This window comes from Elgaria multicarinata, chromosome 7 (genome assembly GCF_023053635.1).
Source record: "Elgaria multicarinata webbii isolate HBS135686 ecotype San Diego chromosome 7, rElgMul1.1.pri, whole genome shotgun sequence".
Lineage (NCBI taxonomy): Eukaryota > Metazoa > Chordata > Lepidosauria > Squamata > Anguidae > Elgaria > Elgaria multicarinata.
In genome coordinates this window covers 58,039,653-58,063,379 of record NC_086177.1, presented here as the reverse complement: position 1 = coordinate 58,063,379, position 23,727 = coordinate 58,039,653, and the positions used below count along the sequence as shown (strand labels likewise).

Sequence of the window (23,727 nt, the reverse complement as noted above, 5' to 3'; positions counted from 1 at the left end):
CCATCTAGCCTGTGAATACCATGTGAAAATTGAATAAAACACAGAATGACTTTCACAGTAACACTTTGAAAAGAGTAGTCCTATACATTTCTACTCCAATGTAAGTCCCACTGGCTTCAATGGAGTTTACTACCGGGTAAGTGGGTATAGAATTGCAGCCTTAGGCTGTTTCTACACCTGCATTTTTCCCCAGGATAGTCCCGGGATCATCCCTGTGCATGCAAATGATACACAGGGGATCCCGGAAGGAGGCAGGGACAATCCCTCCATTTTCCTGGGATAATCCTTAGGAGTAGAAAGGGCCCGACTGTGTAAAAAAAGTGTTAAGAAATCATAGTTAAGTGGAGATTTTTTTTAACTACTTCTAGCCAGGAGAGGGAGCTCATCTGCTTTATTTGAATGGATCCCGTGGCTTTGTTTGAATTGGGATAAAGATTTCTTGGTTTGTTTATCGCACTATGTGAATTAATTAGCCAGGATGTATTATCATCAGCAGTTGTTTTGTGAATGACCTCTGTCAACCATGTAACTGTCACTGCATCTCATCTCTGTCTGACCTTGCTATTTAGTCCCCAGCCCCACACCAACCTGTACATGTATACCAGCAGCTCAGGATAACATAACATGCATCTGATGAAATGGACTCTAGTCCACGAAAGCTTGTGCCATAATAAATTTGTTGGTCTTTAACAGACCAACACAGCTGCCCCTTTGGAAATTCCAAAGACCCGAATCAGCCCTTTTCCAATCTGGTACACTACAGAGTTGTTAGATTGAAACGGCCATCCTCCACAGCCAGAATACCCATTAGCCATACTCATACTGGCTGGGAATGATGGAAGTTGTAGCCCAACATCTCTGCAGTGTGCTAGGTTGGGAATGGTGACATTAAAGACTGGATAAAGATTATGAGAAAATATCTGATTGTAGGAAACCCTTTTAGCATAAGAAAAAGGTGCAGAAACACGTTGGAATATAAGGTTAAAAAAAAAGGAAGTCTAACAAAGTGCATGGTTCTAATGTTAGAAGAATCATCCTAGGAATAAGCCTAGAAATATTTTGATCATGTACAACTCAACCCTATTATTTTTCTAGACTCTAAAAATTAGTTTTGTACTGATCTACGTTGTCTTTGGAAAAGCAAATGACAAATTTGAATAAAAATCTCTAATGGCAGGTTAGATATTGATAGGGATATAAGAATAAAATTAGGGGTTTTGTATCCCTAAAAAGTTTCAACTTTTTAGGGATACCAAACCTTTGTTAGAAACTTTTGCTAGGTTCTAAATACTGGCGGTTACCATGTGGTTTTACTTTAACTAGGAAGCAGTGCCTTGGTTTAACTAGTAGTGGCAAGAAAGCTTGTAAGAAAAGAAATGATGGGTTGGTCTTCCCTCATGGTTACAGTGGAGGAAGCCAAAATCCAGGGCAAGGCTCCAGAGGAGGCAGTGGAATGATAGGCCATGCATGTTGGATTGGATGGAGCCAGGACTAAGCTTCAGGTCGTTGAATATGCTGTGATGCACCATCCCTACTGGTGGAATAAATTACTCAGCTACATATTATCTAGTTCATCATCATTTTATTATGCGGTCACTATTATGCGGTTATTATCCAGTTCCCTGTCTAGGATAGAGGACTGGATCATTGAGAGCTGGCATGGTGTAGTGGTTAGAGTGTTGGACTGGTACTCAGGAGATCTTGGTTCCAGTCCCCAGTTGGTCATGAAGCTTGCTGGGAGTTTTGGGGGTTTTATGAGGATAATATGGAGAGGAGGAAGACCGTATAAGCTGCCTTAGACTCTTTGCACGAGGAAAAAGACTGGATATTAATGTAACAATAATAATTGAGACCGAGACTGAGTTAATTCCTTTTGAATGTGCACAACTACATTGGCACATAATTAATGATGAATTGAAGTTGCAATGAGTAAACAGGTACTAGAAGATGTATGCTTGGCCTTTACTAAATATTAAAAGTTGCTGTTGATAAAACAGCAACTTTTAATATTTAGTTAAAAGTTATCCACAAGTATGGGTTATCCACAAGGTCAGTCATTCAGGAATAGGGAATGGGTGCATAGCAAAGTTCAGACAACCAGAGAAAGGGGTACAAAATAATACTATAACTCTTTCATATTTGTTCCTCTGATACAGTTGGCTTTATTAGCTAGACATATTTAAATATATCCCCTTGGCTTCTCGACCTCTTTGTCTCTTTACACATCCCTATATATAAAACGCTTAGGTATGTTTCCGTAAAGGCTTCAGCTGATACAGTTTGCTAAGCAAGAGTAACAACGTGTTACATCAGCTGATACAGGTTGCTAAGCCCTTCGCCCGACTCCTCCGGGCTTTCCAAGGTAATCCTACCCCCCTTTCTGCCTCTTCACTCCCCCCCCCCCACGAAGGGGGCAGCACCACAGTCCGGAGCATGAGCGAGGCACAGCTGGGGCCCTTGGTGGCCGGGTCGGAGGCCGCTTGCCTGCTGCGAGCCTAGACCCCGGCCTAATCTCATGCGAGCTGGTGGGCTGCCCAAGGCTGACAGGAACCCCGGGGAGAGGGGGACACCTGTTCCCCCTTCCCCCGACCTCTCTGCCCCCCAGGTCTGCCAGACAGCGCTGTATCGGCGGCCTCCAAGCAGCCTGTGCCCCCGCGATGATATTTAATTAATAAACTTTAAGATATGCTACAATAAGATACGCCGGGTAAAGCTAGTAACTGTAAATTTGCTTTAAATTTTACTTGTTTTACTGCTTTATCTCTGTCTTTGTGTCCTGAATTAATTTTAAGCCAATTTTCTTTACTGTTTTTGTTGTCCTCCTCTTCTCTTCCTCACCCCCATTTCCTTTCTTTGTTGTGCACAGATCTTTCGAGGCTCATATCTGGTACATAACTCTAGATATGGCCCAGTTCTGGCCCAGTACATGCTATACTTCTGTATCGTTTCAGGAGAAACCTCACAGCGTATTGCCCATTTCATGGCAACTGGTGAATAATTCTGCTTAGTCTATCTTGCTTCATCAGTGCCTTAAAAATTTATGCTCTGAAATTTGAGTATCAGATGTGTCGCTATGAAACAATTGTACTTCTGGAAACTAGCAGAGAGCTTAAGTTCAGAAACGGATGTCATGTGTAATCTTTACTTTCCTAATATGAAGGCATTTCCAAGGGCATAAATTAAGTTCAAGGTTCATAATAAAATAACAGACTTCATTAAAAAGGCTCATCGGCATGACTAATCACTGAGGCAACCTCAAGATTAATTTATTAGCTAATTATCAGTGTATGCCATGCTTACTCAGGAAGAGTACATCTCATTGAGTTCAATGAGGCTTACTCTTGGATAAGTGTATGTAGGATTGCAACTTAAGTGAAGCTAGCTCTCCAAAGGAAGTATATATAACTTGAAAGATTCAAATAAGTATGATAACTTTCTTGCATCGTTCTATAATATATTCAAAGTATTATGGAAGTTTTGTGTTTCACAGGAAATGTAAACACTTAGTGTATTATTGTGCTTGTCAATTTAGAAGTCCTTTCACCTATTTTATTTTTTAAGGATCAACCCAACAAAATGTCTTAAATAGCAAAGAAGGTGAAGAAATTGGTTCTGATATACAATGTGGCCAAGTTGTTTAATACACTACCATTATTGTTGAATGTTTTTATATACTGGCCTCTTAGAAATAAAACCATAGTAAGATTTTGATTTTTAAACATTTTTAAGCACTGTTGATCTGTCATCAGATCTCCTGTCTGTTTAAAAAATAAAAAATAAACAAGCAGACCAAGTGGGAGTGCAGTTTGAATAATGACCTTGGCATAAGGGGTGGAATGCTTACCATTTCCCTTACCCCCAAAGCTCTATCTGTCTCATTAGGGAAAACTTTTGGTTGCCCCCATAGCTACTATATATATATATATATATATATATATATATATATATATATATAAAACCTAGTTTGGGAAATGCAGTCAGATTTCCAATGTCTCACTTGGGTCTTAGCTAGACCTAAAGTTGATCCCGGGATCGTCCCGGGGTCATCTCTGTTCATGTAAATGACACACAGGATATCCTGGGAGCAGGCAGGGACAACCTTGGGATAAACCTTAGGTCTAGCTAAGGCCTTGGTTTTGCCCAAAGTTATATTTTGATACAGGTCATCTTAAACAGTTGTCCATGTTCAACTGGACACACACACACAAAAAAACCTCTCTAGGATTCATTACTTATTCTTAAGCTGTGATGCTTTTGCATAACACATTGAATAGCGTTGGTTTTTTCCAGATTGCACAGTCATGCCAGCAAAAGCTAGATAAGGAGATTTCTGGGTTTCTCTCCATGATTAAGACATACGACACCACTGAAGGTAACTTTTTTTAATCAATAAGGGACTCTTTTGCTGGTTTGAAATACTTTTCAATCCAATTGGGGGGGGGGGAAACAGTCTTGAATAATTTCTCAGTAAATATGGAACATTTGCTCTTGTGTCTGTCCAAACGCCTCAACTAGCTCATCATAATAGGTGCAGTTAGTCGATCTCATTCTCAATAGAGTGTTTGCTCTTCAGTGACGATGGCTACAAGTAGTGTAACTAGTATATTCTGATACAATTTAATAGCTTCTTTTCCCAAAAAACCTTAAATACCACTATTTCGGTGGCTCACAATCTAGCTAAGATTGAGAGAGGCAGAATATTAGTTCGAATTATTTCCTGATTTTAGCTGGGAATTCCGGCTAAAACTTTATATGTGAAAAATGGACTTTGGGGTCATACTGTATGTTGACCAGCAAATCCCTAGTGAAAATGCCCATAGCCTTCGCTAGAAGATCGTAGAATTCTTGTTTATTTTATTAGTTGATACAAAGGCACAAATTTAGGATTGTGTAATAATGCCCTATTCAGTTAGTGTGAAAAACAAACAGTAACATATTACTGTTAATGTGGTAAATAAAATCATTCAGACTTTTTTCTTTTGGTTTGTTCAGTAGCAATCTTATGCTTCAGTTAGGTGGCCTGTCATAAGCACTGTCTTGGTTATTCAAATATTATGTGATTACATATTTTTCTTCTCCTAGTTGATGCCTGTGGATCTTATATCCTTCATTGAGCCAAAGCTGATTAGTTCTTCTCTAATTAGAAATTCCATTTTCTCAAACCACATAAATCAAACATATCCTGTGTGACCTTTTAAAACTGGGTTGGGCAACTCGTCAGCCAAAATATCTGGAGGGCCACAACTCACATCATCCCTCTTCACTGCCTATGCTGGCTGGGGCTGATGGGAATTATAAGCCAAACATGGAGGACCCTCCCTTTTTAAAAATAAGACTGATAGATTGAGCCTCTAGGTTTTCCCTCTTTGAGATAGGCCTTAGCTAGACCTAAGGTTTATCCCAGGATTGTCCCAGGATCATCCCTGTTCATGTAAATGACACACAAGGGATCCCGGGAGCAGGCAGGGACAACCCTGGGACGACCCCAGGATAAACCTTAGGTCTAGCTAAGGCTGTAGTTTAACTATACCTTTTTAAGCTTGTATATGTTACAAATACAAGCAGTAACAACAGGTGGAAGAAATTAGTAACACAAATACCACCTGTGCTTTTTTAAAGGGGTGCCTTCTTCATTTCTCAATAAAGCTGAAGAAGTCTCTGAAACGTCAAGAGAAACTTGCGAATCCCTAAGTAACTGTCTGAAACTCTTTACTAAGCAAGAAGGGGTAAGTATTTCTATATGGTGTACATACTGTGGAGTGGAACAATAGCAATTATTTATAGAATGATGAAAGAGCACAATATGGGTAGGTTCTTTCCCCTCGAAATATTTTGTTGATTTGGACCAGAAATATTTAATGTAACCTCATTTCAAATATTGGATTTCAAATATTTAGTGTAAGTTCACTTACATGTATAGCTTGGGAAAACACCCAAAATATTCTGACAAATAGAAATGCGTTTTTACTAAATGGTACATTGATAATGGAACGGTATTGGACAGGTGAAGTTGAATAACAGGCAAAGTTAGAAATTAAAGAGATATAATAGGATGCAACTTACTTCCAGACAGCTTAAAAGGACTTGGTTAAAAATGTACTAGTTATTATAAATCAATTTAAGCTCTACTAACCATTTGTTTTCAAGGTAAACTGCAGTATAATTTGGTGTGTAAAAACGTAAGAAGTACACTGCTGGATCAGACCAAAGTCCTACATAATCCAATGTCTGGTTTCCCACAGTAGTGAACTAGATGCATATGAGAAGCCCAGAAACAGGATAGAAGGGCAATAGTCCTCTCCTGTTACTGTTCTCTAGCAACTGGTATTCAGAGGCATGTTGCCTCTGATCTTGGAGGTACTATATTGCCATCATGACTAGTAGCCATTGATCCTCGTCCTCCATGATCGCTTCCCCTTCTGAAGCCATCAGAGGGCAGTATCCAGCTGTCATTCCGCTAGCACAAATGACATTCCAAACTAGGAGATTCATTAGACGAGCGTTTTATCACATGCTCGCTATTGCCTACTTACGGATGTGAATGTGTCCTTTAGATGACGACAACTGCCTCCTGCGTGCCTCCCACTCCTTCCACTCATTTTTCCATTTCCATTCTTTTTCCAAAATAGACCCCTTTTAATCCGAATTTTTTTAAAACAGAATGTGCCGCGATATCTTGCTGTGTTCAGGAGAAGCGGCGCGATCAAAATAGCCCCTGAATGGGCCACGTGGTCTTTGTTTACTTCCTTTTTCCCCTCTGGGAAGAAAGGGAAAGTAATGAAGGACAAAAGCAGGGGCAGAGAAGCAACAGTAAGGAAACGTGATGTTTCCTGATGTGATGACACTCTAGGTGTGCTGACCTGCATCTTTTCCAGCTGTTTTTTTTTCTTTTTTCTTTCTTTTTGAGGTACAATAACCAGAAGCATTACAAGCTTGATGGCACCATTCATTTGTATAAAGGCATTATGAAAGCCATCATTATTATTGGATGTCAGTCTATATTGTACTATAGTCTTGTAAATGCTTGGAACATTGTTATTTTTATGGATATAATTTTATTCTAAGGTAATAATGAGTGGATTGATAATTCCTCTGGTGATAGATCTCTGTTCAGCTTTGTTTTCCCTTCAACTTGTATTTGCAAATGAGGAAGCTTGGGCCGTGACTTGCAGCACCAGTTACATGACAATGTAATCCACACAGTGAATTCATTGTAGGCTTTGAAAAATTAGTCACGGGTAGTGAAAATGTAAATTTATATCTTGCCCTATTACACTTGAGTTTGGGAACAGTGTGTGCATGTATGAGGGGGAAACAAATCACTGCTAAACTCCATCTGCAAGTATGCAGTGGTGTGGCTCAGTAATTTTAGACCATTTAATGATCTTATGAGGCCCCCATTTAGATGGCCGTATGTATTACTTTAGATATGAAGCTCACAGCTAACATTTCTCTAGTCCACCACCATTCCATGCTTTACAGCTACAGCTACAGCTACATTCCTGATGTGTAGGAATAGTTTGCAACTCTGATTTCAAAAAAAATCTGTGCATGTTCTGGTTTGCCTTTTACACTCACTTAAATCGTAGCAGCGTCATGATTTCAGGAATAACGTGGAAGTTTGCTTCTGCTGTCCTGATCACCTGGCGCTGTCTGAAGTCCAGGGTCATTTGGGAGCCCTGGACTTCAGCCCGAAAGTCCACCCCTACCTGCATCACTGTAAATATGTGACATGTTTGAGTAAACACTCCAGTCAAATGACACATAATTATTACTCAATTATTATTTAAAGGAAAGTTAGTACTAAGATATCTGTGTGTGGATTTATACCAGGAGAGTGAGGAACAAAAACTGAAATGCAACAAAGAATTCTGATTTGGAAGTAGCCCAGGGGCTTCTCTGTACCAGGCTTTTTATCCCACAACTTTACTGGGGCTTCTACTTCTGGATTCTTTGCAGGATTACTATGTCGATAGGGAGACATTTTTCTTCCTCTCTCAAAATACTAGAATGTGGGGGTTGTTAATCTGGTGCTAAACGGGTTAAATTATGCTGCATGAAGAAAGCTACTTCAGGTTAAATATGGATGAGTTGATCTGGAATGGTGGAATGGCTTGAGTGAGGGTTTTGGGGAGATTTACAAGAAGACCCCCTAAAAGACCCCAGGCTCATATCTGAAAGACCCCCAGAGGTATATTCCAGACCCCTGAGCCACAGACATGAAGACCTTGAAGTTTGATTCTATGCTAATTGATTTTATACCATTAACTAAGACTTGCAGCTGGTTGGTGGGAGATTCATGACAGATAAAAGGAAATACTTCTTCACACAGCGCATACTTAAACTATGGAATTCACTATTGTTGTTATTATTATTATTGTTATTATTATTATTATTATTATTATTATTATTATTAATTTATTTGTATCCCGCCTTTTGCCCAATACTGATGTAATGATGGCCCCCAGTTTGGATGGCTTTAAAAGGGGATTGGATAAATCCCTGGAGGCGAAGGCTATCAAGGGCGACGAGTCCTGATGGCTAAATGCTACCTCCTGTATCAGAGGCAGTAAGCTTCTTATACATCAGTTGCTGCAGAACTTGGACAGGATGGTGCTGTTGCACTCATGTCCCAGGTGTGGGTTTCCTCTGGGCAACTGCTTGGCCACTGTGTGAACAGAAAGCTGGACTAGATGGACCCTTGGTCTGATCCAGCCTGGCTCTTCTTATGTCTGTATGTTTTGGCAGCAGCCACACCACAGAAAGAATGTTGGAACTGGAGCTGATGTTCTCCTGTCAGAAACTCCTTTATTTTTAGGATCACTGCCTTCTTTCTGTTGGGGTACCTGTGCCTAATAGTTTGGGATATCATTCAACTGGCCTAGCATTTTCTGGCCTAGAGATGTAAGGATAGGAAGCTTCACTGCTGAATTTATGCCTTCCTTGGAACAGTTGAGGACACAGAAATTCTGCAAAAACTAAACTTTTTTTAAAAAGCCTTGACCTGAACTGGTAGCTAATAACATCCTGCTGCCTTTGAATCATGTATTGTGATTATGCTAAACGGTGGTGTGTATGTAAGGCAGGTGGGCGAGGGGGCGTGGAATGATCTCACAGCTCCAAAGTCTGCATGTTTACTGAGGGCTCATCTACACCAAGCAGGATATCCCACAAAGAAAGCAGTATGAAAGAGGTATATAAAAGGCAGGAGCCACACTACTGCTTTATAGTGGTATTGAAGTGAACTGACAACTGTTGCGGCCCATTGAAACATACTATATACCGCTTTCATAGTGGAATATCCTGCTTGGTGTAGATGTGTCATGGGCCCCAACAGTTGTCAGTGTACTTCAGTACCATTATAAAGCAGTAGTATAGATCCTGCAGAGCACTTCACTACTGCTATAAAGTAGTAGTGCGGCTCCTGCCTTTTGTATACTGCTTTCATACCACTTTCATAGTGGGATATCTTCCTGCTTGGTGTAGATGTATTCAGTGGGTTTCACTCCTGTCTCTAGGGTTTGAAAAGTGCACTTGAGGCTGCAATTTTGAAGAAATCTTCATGTGCTTTTTCATGGAAAGGAGGAGAGAGGTCTTTTCCTTTTCGCAGAAAGCAGGATGCCTCCACGTGGCTCGCACGGTTGATGCAGCGCACTCTTTAGGACCCAGCCAGAGCGGGGTTAACTGGGGGTGGCCGCTTTGAGGATCCTATTTCTTGGTGCATCCGGCTGCTGCTTCTCGCTCCCTTGCAGCGCGGGCGGGGGGAGCGGGTCCGTTTGAGGACGAACGTCATCTCCACCCCCTCTCCGGCTCCCGCGTGAGGCTTTGCCGCCTCCAAGGGGGAGTAGGGACCGCCTGGGGGCGCCCGAAAGGGAAACGAGCCGCGCTGCTGGGTCAAGAGCTTCGCTCGCAAGAGCGCGCCCGCCCGCGTGCAGTGCAGTGCAAGCGCAGGCATCGCTCCTAACTAACCGGGCTCGGCGCCCGCTTACATCACCATCGCCGCCGCCCTCCGTTGGCGGCTTCAGCGCAAAAACTCGGTCCGGGGCACGGCTTGTGTGTGCTGCGGCGGGCCTGAGGGACCGCTTTGGCTCTCGCGATAAGCCCTGCAGAGAAGTGGTGTTAGTGCAGCAGCAGCAAGAGAGCGGCAGCGATTTGGAGCGGACTTGGGGAAAAGAGAAGGTGACTGAAACGGTAGCGGAGACCTTGCGGAGCTGCGCGCGAGGTCAGTAATGTCCTGACGGGCTTGGAGCAGAGGAGTGACGCTGGCCGGGCAGCGCTTCCCGGCAACTCCCTAGGATCTTTTTTCTGTGTGGGGATCACAACACACGCTAGCTCGAGGAGGCAGGGAGGGAGGTCTGTCCGGGCGCGCGGTGCTTGTGCCCCTTCTCCTGGGCTGTGTGGTAGCTTTCATCGGTGGAGACGCAATCTGAGAGGAAGAGATGGAGGGTGAAAGGACAGGAGGTGGACTTTGGGGCTGGCACCCTTGGAAGGAAGGACGTGGTGGCGCAAGGCTTTAGGGCTGCTGTGCTGGCTTTAAAAAAATCCGTTCCAGCCCTCGCTTCGCCTGGTAGCTCGTGCTAAAGCTTACTCTTAGTAGCTTCTTAAATAGCTTTGATTTCTGCCTGAAAGTTAAAGAAGCTTTCTTCTGGAATTCCTGTTGACATTGGAGTGGATTCCTCTTCCTTGCACTGGAACAATGAGCCTTTAAAATAACTTTGGCCCAGTATGCTTTTATACTCCGCCAATCCGAAAGAATGAATGTGTGACATTTTAAAAAGTGTGTGTGTGTGTGTGTGTGTGTGTGTGTGTGTGTGTGTTGGGGTGGGTGGGTTACTTTTAAAAAGGAAAAAGAAAGCCTTCAAAATCCATGTCACCTTTATTAGGCTCACTCTAAGGTCACAAAATACTGCGCAAGCTTTTGACTTCTGCAGAACTCTTGGTCTGGCAAGGTGGTAAACAAAGCAGGGGGGAGTGGCTGATGTTCAAGCCAAGAGTTTTCGTTTGGTTACAGCTGGTTAAAGGTATTTTTAACTGCTGCTTGCTTTGTTTTTGATGCATTTCATTTTGTCCTGTCTTGAGCTGCTCAGTTATTTATCTTTGTTAAATGCTGATATTTTGTTGCTTTTATAAAAATATTGTTAATGGTTTTATTGTTGGTGCTGTTGGTTTTGCTTTTATTATGTATGTCATCCTGAGGCAACTCATGTATTTAATAAGTAAAGAAACTGAGGACTAGCAAGGGTATAGCCTGTAATGCTGTTGTACACAATACTGCTTTCCAACAGCCTTCCCCAACTTAGTGCATTCCAGGTGTTTTGGACTACAGCTCCCATCATCCCTTACCATTGCCATGCTGGCTAGGGCTGATGGGGGTTGGAGTCCAAAGTATCTCAAAAGCACCAGGTTGAGGAAGGCTGTTTTACAATATCGCAGAAAATGATACTGTGCATTTGTCTGCAAAGATAACTGGAAGATGTTCTAAAGAGGTTCAATATTGACATTGATTTTTCAGTTGTTTACCTGTAACGGTTCATAGATATAGGTAAACATGCTGCTATGTGTTGGCAGTATCAAACAAATGTAAGAATATGAACTAATTATAAAAATGCACTATATGTAGATTTTAAAACAGATAATTTTTATTTTGAAGGAATGAAACAGGAACACTGAAGCTAAAGTTTGGAAGCTGTCAGTTTAATTTCACTCAAATCACAGAGAAGAAGTGAAATAGTAACCTAAAAACTGATGCCCTTTAGAAAGCAAATCCTACTGATTTCAAAGGTTCTTACAAGTAAAATGTCTAGAATTAGGGTGCAAACTTCTTTTCCCCGCTTTGAGTCTGCAGTTTCCCCCCACTGTTTCCTTAGCGAGACTAGCGCAGGGCACTTTCACATCTGTGCGTTGCACTATTTCATCTCCTATCTTTTCACCTGTATCTCTACTGTGCTGGCAAAATCTTCCACCCCCTGCGTTCCCCTTCACCCTGTAGATAATTTTTAATATTTTTTAAAAATATTGTTTTATTTCTGTGTAAATACAATAGTACGGCAGCCTGAAACTATGCAGTTATGGTAAAACAACACACTATGCTTACCTAAGATAATATTAAACAATATAAGTGAAGAGAAAGTATTACAATTGGTTTTTGGAGAAGTTTGTGGTCAATGTTGGTATGGCAACGGGAAGCCAACATTATTCTTGTCAGGAAACCTAGACATGCCTACTCAGGAGTAAGAACCATAGAGTTGAATGGGACCGAGTCCAGGCACAGGCAGTGGTGGCCTCGTTCGCCTTCTCCATGGACACCCTCCCTCCCCCTTCACGGTTGAGTGGAGAACCGCCCTGCCCTCCTCTTTTGTCAGTGAGACCGCCCTTTGACACACACGCCCCAAACAAAAAATGGGATGGTCCAATATAGCGCAAGGACAGCAATACACGGGATGGCGGAGTGGCTTTATTGCCCACAGATGGGGAGAAAGGACTTTCCCCGCTCCAAGATAAGATGGAAAAGGGAGGGGAAGAGGTGAGATGAGCGCAGGACAGGGACAATGTCATGTGAGTACCACGCTGCAAAAACACATACCAGGCATGGCGAGAGTGCAATAAATCACTGGTGTGATGGAGCTCCACGTTTAGACAGAGAAAAGTCCTACAACTCACAGCATTCCCCAACCAGCATGGCTGGGGAATGCTGGAAGTTGTAAGACTTCTTTCTGTCTAAACATGAATAGGATTGCATCCTAAATCTTCTTAATTTCTGTCTGATTGTTAAAAAAAATATTTTGTTTACAAAGGAGAATTTAAAAAAAGGTTGAAATAATGGTTGCGTTTACTCTTTATTGCAGTCCTTCTTAACCTATATCAGGGGTTGGGAAAGTGCAAGTCTCCAGACGTTGGACTGTAGTTCCCATCAGCCCTAGCCAGCATAGCCAATAGTGAAGGTTGATGGGAGCTGCAGTCCAACATTTGGAGGGCCATACATTCCCCATCACTGATCTGTAGTTTCCACTATAGTTTCCTGGCAACCACTTTTAAACATAAGTTTTGTGTTGGCTTCTCATGTACTGAAGCTGGTCTACTCTTGAGCTGTTTGCTGTGATACTTTATTAGATACCTGTAGTTTATGAGGTGTGATGCCCTGGAAATCAATTGCTGGGTGGCAAACAGCTGGGGAAAACTTCAGGCCCTTCTTGTGGACTTACTAGCAGTCACTGGCTGACTGCCAGATCAGCCAGCACGAAACCGGATGCTGGATTAGACAGGCGTTTAGTCTGATCCCGCAGAGCTCTTCCAAGGATATAGGACGAGCTCTGCAAGATCAGACCAAATGCCTGTCTCAGAGCCCCTTCACCTGTGAGGAATTTCCTATTTCATTGTAGGAAGTTGTATAAACCCCATTCACAAATCTGCATAGGTACTTCCGATGAATTCACACAAGTCTTAAGACATGTATAAGTGATGTGAAGCCTCAGTGGTCAAGGAGCCCCATACACATTTTTCATACTATGTTTTTCACACATGGGAATGAATGTCCTTGTGAGCTGGTTATGCTTCCCATATGAAAATGGAATTAAAGTGCTTTTTGCTCTACGACTGGAAAGTACATGTTGAATATAATGTTCTAATACTGAAGTCTGTCATGTGCTCAAATATGCACCTGCCATTTGAATACCTTGGCTAATTAGTGGCTAGACAGCCCAGTGAAGTGCTCATCTTTCTTCTCTCTGGTATATGTACCACTTCTCTGTTCAAAATCCACTACTTCCCATGAGGCTTAGCTCGTTAATTGTCACTCCTAATTGTGGTGAAGTTTAAGAATGTTTAACTATATTTCTTCTCATTCATCCCTTGCTACTTTCCTTCTGTATTCCACTGTCTTTTTTTTAGATTGTAGGCTCCCTGGTGGCTGAGGCCTGTCTCTCTGTGTGTGTGTTTTTTCTTTTTGTTTATGAAATACTGTAAAATGTAGGGTAATAAAAATGCCACAGTACACTGATAGGCGATGTCAAGAACTGTTTTTCAAATGACATTGCCCCAATGACTCCACAAAGTTTTACTACTACTTTTTTTTATAGCACACTGGAAGGTCTGACAATAGGCTTTAAGAGTTTATATAGGAAAATATCAATATATAGGAGAAAATCAAGTTTAAAAACATATTTCCAGCTTACCTCATATGTACTGTAGAATATATTTTAAAAAAAAATCAGAGAAGGAAATCAAGAGTTATGTTTGTTGTCCCAAATGATTGTGTTCCCTAGGGGTTTTTTAATCTCAGCTGTAAATAAGCATGAGCATTGTGTGCTGCGAAGATGTCTCTTCATGACTCTTGGCAAGATCTCTCGATCATCCCAGAGTGCAGGACATAGAATAATGGGCTCAAGTTACAGGAAGCCAGATTCCAGCTGGACATCAGGAAAAACTTCCTGACTGTTAAAGCCAATGACCTAAGGAGGTTGTGGGCTCTCCCACACTAGAGGCCTTCAAGAGGCAGCTGGACAACCATCTGTCAGGGATGCTTTAAAGTGGATTCCTGCATTGAGCAGGGGGTTGGACTCGATGGCCTTATAGGCACCTTCTAACTCTATGATTCTATGTGGGTGTGTAGGATACTGGCTTATGGGTACAGAGTTGGCCCTAAACCAGATGGCACCTAAGATGAGGAGCATCTCCAGTGCCCTCCCATTTGTACAATTTGTTAACGCCTTCTTTTTTTATTGCATTTGTAGCCCATTTCACGGTTTTGATGTGGTTTGTATACATACTTTGCTATTGTCATTTAATATGAATGTGCCCATGTAAATGTGCCACACTCACTCTCACCATTAGTTGAATTGGCACTGCTGAATATTTTCCCACAAAATGATAAAAATAACTGTTAGTGGCCATGCAGTTTAGTGTTGCCTGGTTCACAAGCGTGGAGAGGGACGTTAAATCTGGCTCTTCATTTTATCTTTGCTAGAGAATCTTCTTAAAAACATGCCCGTATGATCCATTCTTGTGTCGCCTTAGAACTTTGACTTCCTAAAAAGCTCATTTTGTTTAATACACCTTATAACTTCAGAAGGGAAAACTAAAGGTATATGACTGGTGTTGCCCAAGAACTATGAATATCCAACAGGAGAGCTCTTTCTTGCAGTGTATACCCTCTCCTGTGGCTGCTCTTTCTAAACTTTGTTCCTGTACCTTTCTACCTTCAGTCCCTATTATTTTGCTCCTTCCACTCTCCAGATACTTCTGGAAATTCCATATTCAAAACTTAGGTGAATGTTGAACTGACAGAGGACTTTTTCTGGCTTTGGAACTCCCTCTACGACTGTCCTATGTTTTTCTGAGCATTCAATCAATAATGGGTGTTTTTCCTCCCTCTGGGTTTTTTTCCCTTTCTGTTCTTAGTCTGTGCTACTGTATTGTTGTCGTTTTTTAATTTTGTTTTTAGATGTAACACTGTTGTGTATATGTGAAGTATACTTTGAAATTAATGTGTGGTTTTTTTAAAAAAAAGTCTACTGTAATCTACCCAGAGGATATTTTATAAACACAAAGGCAGGGTATATGCTTTTTAAATAAATGTTTTTGAAAAGAATAAATCTTGGAAGCGATATAAACGTATGCAAATCATATGGAGGAATAGTTAACTTGCATGTTTCTATGCTCAGAACTACGGTTTCTTAGCTTGGTTTGTATCATTTATCTGGTGCTGTGGAGGAGGTGACAAATGGGATGTGCATAACTGATTGTGATTCCAATATTAAAAATACAGTGACACTGTTCTTAGCTGGACAGATATATATTTTTGTTTATAAATTTATGTAAATTATACCTTATGCACTTATGCAAAATAGAAATAAAATTTTCTATTAACAAGGGTTATTAAACTCTCAAGCTGCCATTTTGCTGCATCCTGATGCCCTTGTTAGAACTTACAATGTTTTTGGATCTAAAGCTCCTTTTTTTTAGTGCCACATTGACCAGTTGATAGGTTAATGCTGGTATTCCTAACAATTTGGTGAGCAAGGACATCTTTATTATTTACAAAAAGATACAAATACATTTTGCTGTATTATAGCACATTTTCAGCCTTAGTAGTAAAAGCCAAGTTTTGGGAGATGTACTGGTATCGGTGGTGATGAATAAGACTATTTTGGCATAAATTACAAGGAATTTAATAATAATGCTAATTTTGGCTGCACTTAAAAAACAAAGCCACAGTGCTAAACAGAAAATGATAAAGTAAGCCTTAATTAATTTAATGGCTATGACTAACCTGTCTGTCACAGAAGAAGATTAGGATGGAACACACTATTAAATTAGAGTTTCGGCCTTGCTTTTAAAGTTCTGACTTCTTGCTTAGCCTCTTATATTCGGTTCCAATACTGCACATATACTTACGGTCTACTACTTTTGAAGTATAGTATACAAAGATATCTTCCCGAAGCTCTCCTGCCCTTGCTTCCCCCACAAAATGAAATGGAAATATAGTACTACACATAAGTAGAACTTGACTTTGACCTTTATCATGGGTACAGTCGTGACATTCTTCCCCGCAGCTGTTCTTGAGTTCTTACAATACATAGGGGACAGAGTGAAATAGAACTACCGGATTCTTAAAGGCTCAGTGGCTTGCTCTTGTGGAACACCCTTCCAAGGAAGGCACTACCACAAAGAAAGTCCTGCATCTAGGCCAGGTGTGCAGGACCTCTTTCCAACCAGGGGCCGAATTCCATTTTAGAGAAGCTCTACACAAAGTGGCATCCAGGGAAACCAGCCCAAATTGTTAAAGTGATGTTTATATTGGAGTGTGACCCAGTCTAAAACTGGCAAACCATTTATTCCACAGTCAAGTTTTTCCCCACAGGCTTGCTCACCTATAGCTAGTAAAAATTGTTTCCAAGTGGCCAAGCAGGGACGTTTTTGTAAACTGGAGATATGTGTGTGTGTGTTTTCCTTTCAGGTTGCTAATATTATTATTATTTATTACATTTGTATACTGCCCCATAGCTGAAGCTCTCTGGGCGGTTTACATAGGATAAAAACACTTAAACAATATACAAAAATTTAAAATAACAAAAAAATACAATTTAAAACCACAAAAACATACAAAACCAAACCTAGGCTAATTTCATATTGCTAAATGTCTGGGAGAAGAGGAAAGTCTTGAGCTGGTGCCAAAAAGGTAACAATGTTGGCACCAGGCGGGCCTCATCAGGGAGATTATTCCACAATTAGTGTGCCACCACAGAAAAGGCCCTCCCTCTTGTTGCCATCCTCCGACCTTCCCTCGGAGTAGGCACCTAGAGGAGGACTTCGGATGTTTAGCACAGTGTACTGGTAGGTTCATGTTGGAAAAGGCGTTCCATCATGTATTGTGGTCCCAAGCCATGTAAGGTTAAAACCAGCACCTTGAATTGGGTTCGGAAACATACAGGCAGCCAATGCAAGCGGGCCAGAGTGGGTCTTATATGTTCAAACTTTCTGGTCTCTGTTATCACTCTAGCCACTGCATTTTGCACAAGCTGCAGCTTCCGAACCATCTTCAAAGGCAGCCCCATGTAGAGTGCATTGCAGTAATCTAACTTAGAGGTTACCGGGCATGGACAACTGAAGCCAGGTTATCCCTGTCCAAATAGGGATGTAGCTGGGCCACCAACTGAAGCTGATAGAAGGCACTCCATGCCACCGTGGCCCCCTGAACCTCAAGTGACAGAGATGGATCTAGGAGAACCCCCAAGCTATGAATCTGCTCCTTCAGGGGGAGTGCAACCCCGTCCAGAACAGGTTGAACACCCTCCATCTGATCAGCGGAACCACCCACTAACAGCATCTCAGTCTTGTCTGGATTGAGCTTCAGTTTATTAGCCCTCATCCACTCCATTGTCGCAGTTTAGCACATCCACAGCCTCACCTGATGAAGATGAAAAATATGCGAAATGGCTCTGCTTGTAAACACTCTTTTGTAACTAGCAAGTAAAATCTTGCCTAAATCTTTAATGTTCATCATTAAGATGCTTCAGGGGAGTTTGTCATGTGGTGTTACCTCAAGTTCACATTAGCAGTTCTGCGAATTAAACAAATGTGACATTAAGTGTAACTTAGTATGCTTATTTTACTTTTCCTAATGCTTTAAATATAGTTGCCTATTTTGGCTTTCCTTAAGCTTTTCTATTTTGTAATACTTTTAAATGGCAAAAGAAAGCCACTAGTGCAGAATAAGCCTTGCTTTTTTAATCTAGTTCTAAGAGCCTGTTGACATGGTTCAGTTGCAAACCGGAGCCTATTCTTGAAATAGCTTTTAGTCTCACGTTCTTGGGAGAGATGAGATTTTATTCATACATGTTTCTACTTATAGGTGAGGAATCTGAAACTGGAGCATGAGCAAGAGAAAAACAAGATCTTATCTGAAGCTCTAGAAACACTAGCCACTGAACACCATGAATTAGAGCAGTCACTAGTCAAGGGGTCACCACCTCTGAGCATCCTTAGCGAGGAACAATTCTATGATGCTGTTTCAGGTAAGTGTGTGACACAGAAAACTAAATCCATGTCAAAATGTGAGTTTCTTAAGTCCAGGTGATATATTGACCTCCCTACCCAAAGGAGCTTGCAATATAAATTTTGACTGTAATAGAGAAGAACATGTCCATGTGCAAAGACAACAAGAGATGAGTGTGAAGAACCACAATTAGAGCTAGCGCCATGAGTTCTGTACTCCATAAGGAATGGCTCTCTAATCTTTATATACTGCCCATGCTTATCCCTGGCCTCTTTCCCATTTATTAAGTATGGACAAGGACAAGTTAATGAAAATGGATTTTAGAGAAGTATGATTCAAAAGCTAAAATGTGGTAGGTATACAGTCAGGAGAGGTAAATACTTAAATACCCACATTTAGTTTATAACTAAGCCGAGTATAACTTACAGTTTCTAGGTTGTGTTACTGAAATGCATTAAGTTAAATTTAATTGGACTAATGTAAGGGATAAGGAGAAATGCAGTGTAATAAACCATGTGTTCAAATACTGTTGCTGCTACTGAAACCGTGCAAGTGGCTAAGGTTTCAAAGTTACCTTAGAATAGGCCATGGTGATATCAGCATATAACCTCTAACAATTGCTAAAGGCAATGAGATGTAATGATTCTGGGTTGTATCAAATGATAGTCCTACTTAGAGTAGACCATTGAATGAATGGGACTTGCATTAAACTAACATTGGATACCACCCTAAGAGGGAAGATGGGAAAGAGAAAATAGATATTATCATGTGTTCTGTTTGGATAAAGTACAATATATATATATATATATATATATATATATATATATATATCCTATTTAGAGTAGACCCATTGAAATAGACCCATTTAAGTTGGACATGACTAACTGAAGTCCCATTCATTTCAGTGGGTCTATTCTAACTAGGACTTGCATTATATTTTATCCTTTTTGTTTCCTTAAGTATGCTTGGGCAGATTGGGGCATGTTGCATTTGCCCCATCCCCAGGTTTAGGAATGGGTGAAATGTTTTGCCGATGCTCAGTACCTGTCTGTCCCTGCTCACATTCACCATTAGCCGAGAACTCATGGTGCTGAACAATTTGCTCACTCATGTTCTGCCAGAGACTCAACCTCCTTTAGTGCTAAGTTTTCACTGGACAAATGCTGTCATCAGTACCACATAGATAGGCTACTTAGGTTTCAGTGCCCTGTGTGAGAGCGGTGTCCATTAGCCTGCGAAAGTCTAGCCTTGAAGTTTGCTTCATTGACGTTCACCTGTCTTACAGATTCAGAATCCGAAAAATCATTGAGTGAATTTGAAACTGGGACCGCTTATTCGTTAGAAGACAGTGTGGATTCTAGTGACACTATAATGTCCGATATGTCTGAAGAAAAAGCCTGTAAAAGTGGAGAGACTCTATCAAATGGCATCAAAAAACACAGGTAGGATTTTGCCTAGTGTCTGGAGAGGCTGTAACCTTTATTGCTGTCCTAGACAAAATCCATCTGGGATCTATAAAAGTTAATCAGGGAAACTTCTGCCTTTTGCCTTGAAGAGTGGTGGAACAGCAGTCCTTTAACACGAGCAACTTCTTGTTAATATTGGGGGAGAGAATATTAAGTGAACTACAGCATTGTGACTATACCAGGGTGCAAACTAAATACATGAATTCTTAACCGTGCATGTTTCTAACTCATTTAAATTTGTCTTGTTGAAATCCATACTGGTCTCTCGTTTCCTCATGTTTTTTTAATGTGTGTCTCTTACTGCTTTTTGAAGTTTCCATTTACTTGATCTCCTTTGCATTTTCATTCATTCTGTGCTACTGTTAGCAAGATATTTCGGTATAGATTTCAAACAAAAGAATTAAAAGTAAAAAGTCATATTCCATAGGCATGTCACATAGATCTGCTTTATCCATTCTTAACATTTTACATGTAAAGGAGAACAATAGATCCTCATTTACATGTAACAAATACCTCATTTCTCAGGTTTCAGTGCAGGGAGAATTTAATATCTGTACATTTATTTTTGCTTCCAGTTTAAACACGGCTTAAATCTAATTTGTAGCTGGCAGTTGTTGCTCTGCATGTAGTGACATTTTCTTAATGACTGAAATGGGAATTTATTCCACCATGTTTCATTTAAATATGTTGCTCCCTGATTTCATCTGAATGTTTGCTGCTTGGCTCAATTTAATGCATTTTGTTCAAAGCGAAATATGGTCGTAGCAGGTGTGTGGAATGAAACTGTCAATGCTTCAGTAAGAACTGGGGGAAAAAATTTTTTTTTAGATACAGTCTAATCTAAGTGATTAGGATTCCTCCCCCCCAGCTCTGCTTGTTTAATTATCATGAAAACATTTTTTATTCTTAGACTCCCACATCCTTGCTTACATTGGAGAAGGTTGTAGTCCAGTAAAGCAGTTTGCCTGCAAAATGTTGAGAAAAGGATAGTGAAGAATAATATCAGAATAACTTTAAGTACAAGAAGCAACCAGTAAATTTGGCAGGTTTCCACATGGCTTGTTGAAAAACTGTATTGCCAAAATTGTAAACAAGAGGTGATGAGAGCCTCTAAGCTCTTATTTGTTCCTCATTCCCCTGGCATTTCTTCACTTTCCGCTACAGATGTCTCTCATTAGGCATTTTTGATCACTAGATTTTCATATCTCTAATCTTGCCCCCTACACTTACTGTCCTGTACTTTTTCTTCTATAATAGAAGAATGAATTTGTGACTAGTTTTTAATGGGCTTTTGAATAGCATTCTTAAAACACTAGAAGGGGGTGGGGCGCGTTCCTTGAGAAATAAAACTTAAGTGTGTGCTTATTCTTAATTTTCTGTCTGGCATATTTTTGCAAACTCTACTGCAATACCTGACCTGTCAGCCGGCACCACTTAGGGAATTGATGTCTGCAAATATATTGATGCAAATTGTCAAACCTCTGTGGGAAAAACAAACCTAAATTTTGCCTTAGTGCAAACTTCCTCAGGGGAGAAAGCTGTTCAGTGTCTCTAGTTGTCTTGGGATTCTTATACTGTTTGTCACACAATCACACTACAGTTGTAATGTAAATATATGTAGACAATGTTTTACCATTGCTTGGGGTGGGTGGGTTTGTATTTATAATTTGTATATGTGAGGAGGAGGCAACGTACATGTTATGCTATATATAGTTCTTTTGTCTTTAGAGTTATACCGATTAAAGTAAATCTACTTTTCTGGTGAAAGTTGTAAATAAATATCTTTTATGACACTTGAACTGCAGTTCTGTTTACACTACGTACAAAAGAGACACCCGGCCAACATTGGGAATGTTTTGCATGCTGTATGTGACTTTAATGATAAGAACACAGGAGGAGGGGAAAGTGGTCTTGGGATGGAGTTAAAGTTTTATCCGACATGTTCAGTTCAATTTAGGCTTATACTGTTTTCAGTTGTGAAATGAAGGGGGGAATAACAAAACACATTACACAGACCTACGCAGTGTCTTATTTGTGCCACTGGTCACTGTGCCATTGTGTTTTACACCCAAATAAGAAGTTTATTTATTTATTTGTTGCATTTTTATACCGCCCAATAGCCGAAGCTCCCTGGGCGGTTCACAAAAATTAAAACCATTCAAAGTATAAAACAAACAGTATAAAAACATGATATAAAATACAATATAAAAGCACAACCAGGATAAAATCAGCAGCACTGCAGAAATACAAATTTAAAATACAAATTTAAAACAGCAATGTTAAAATTAAATTTATAGACTGTTAAAATGCTGAGAGAATAAAAAGGTCTTCACATGGCGTCTGAAAGAATATAGTGTAGGTGCCAGGCGAACCTCCTTAGGGAGCTCATTCCACAGCCGGGGTGCCGCAGCAGAGAAGGCCCTCCTCCTGGTAGCCACCTGTTGGCTGAAAGTTTACAGTGAAACCTTGATGAAATGTCAGAATTCTTTGAAGTGTAATTAATAGAATGAGTAAGACAACTCAGACCATGTTACTCTGGCTTAAGCACACTGAAATCACTTCAGTTCTGGAATAACCCCCAGATTTGCAGATGTCCAACTATTGTTTACAGAAAGAGAGAAAAGAACCTAAGTAGGGCTGAGCTTGCTCAGTGGCCAAGCAATGCTGACTGACTGTTGGAGAGAAAGGGAAAAGGGAAACCCAGGGATGCACCGGCGTGCAACGACCTCAGAGGGAGAGGAGTTGCGCCCGCCATTTTGTTTTTGTTTTTCTTAAAGAAGAAGATGCACATGAGCACTCGTGCGCAAAAGGTAAGGTTGTTTTTTTAAAAAAAATTCCCCACTCCTCCCACCCGACCCCCGATGGGCACAGTGCTCCTGAGGAGCTCTGCGTCCCATGCACGGGTCCCGGCTCCTCGCGAGGAACCGGGACAAACCACGACGCCCGCACACACTTTCCGCAGTCTCGGACTCAGCCCCAGACCACAGAAAAAGCGGGCCTAAAGTGTAGGGCGAGATCCCCTGTGCGTCATGTAGACACACAGGGACGATCCCAGGGATTGCCCTGGGATTTCGCCCTGTCTAGCTAAGGCCCCAGAGAGTGGCTAGCCTAAAGCCACCTCTTGAGTTCCTGCAGATGCAATACTGTTTATTAAGGACTCATTGCTCAATCTGTAGGCCATTGTGCTAGTATGTGCTGCAGATCTAATTTAATTTACAGTCTTTTGTCATCGCAATCTAGTCTAAAAATATATTTGGCTTTCCAAAACTCCTCTGTTCTCCTGGCTTGTTTTGAAGATTAAAATAATGTTTGGTTTTTGGGCCAAGAAAATAAAGAGGAAAGAACTACTGCAAAATAAACCTGATTCTTATTATAGTAACTCAATGGAAGGAGTTTATGCTTTAGGTAGCTGTGCGTCTCCCCTTCTGAATTGTAGTGGTAAAAGTAGTACCAGTTCTTCAACTCAAAGCACTGATAAGGTTATATACAATCACCAGCTTGCTTCCTTGTGAAAGAATGTGCTTTTTTAATGTAACTTTTCCCTCTTCATTCACTGAAACACGACTGAAATTTGTAGACTCATAGTTAGCTGTTCTGGTGAATTTCATAAATTGTATTTGGTATTAAAGCAGCATAAGCACAGAAGTAGTACAATAATATCAGGCAAAATTTATAAGTAAACCTTTCCTTTGTCAGCATCTTTCCATCCGTTATAATACATAGCTGAAGAAAGCAGTTGCAAACTGTAAAACTTTTTCCTGCACTACT

General features: G+C 40.8%; 1 protein-coding gene across 3 annotated transcripts in view; it reads left to right on the top strand.

The window, feature by feature from the left end:
• The window catches only part of OSBPL1A (oxysterol binding protein like 1A), a 75,970-nt gene that overhangs the window by 25,410 nt on the left and 26,833 nt on the right, over nucleotides 1-23,727 (top strand). For all 3 annotated transcript variants that reach the window (XM_063130645.1, XM_063130644.1, XM_063130646.1), the window contains 4 exons: nucleotides 4,291-4,372; nucleotides 5,620-5,726; nucleotides 18,350-18,512; nucleotides 19,779-19,935. In XM_063130645.1, coding sequence (XP_062986715.1) covers nucleotides 4,291-4,372; nucleotides 5,620-5,726; nucleotides 18,350-18,512; nucleotides 19,779-19,935 — 509 coding nt within the window. The remainder of the gene's footprint in view (nucleotides 1-4,290; nucleotides 4,373-5,619; nucleotides 5,727-18,349; nucleotides 18,513-19,778; nucleotides 19,936-23,727) is intronic.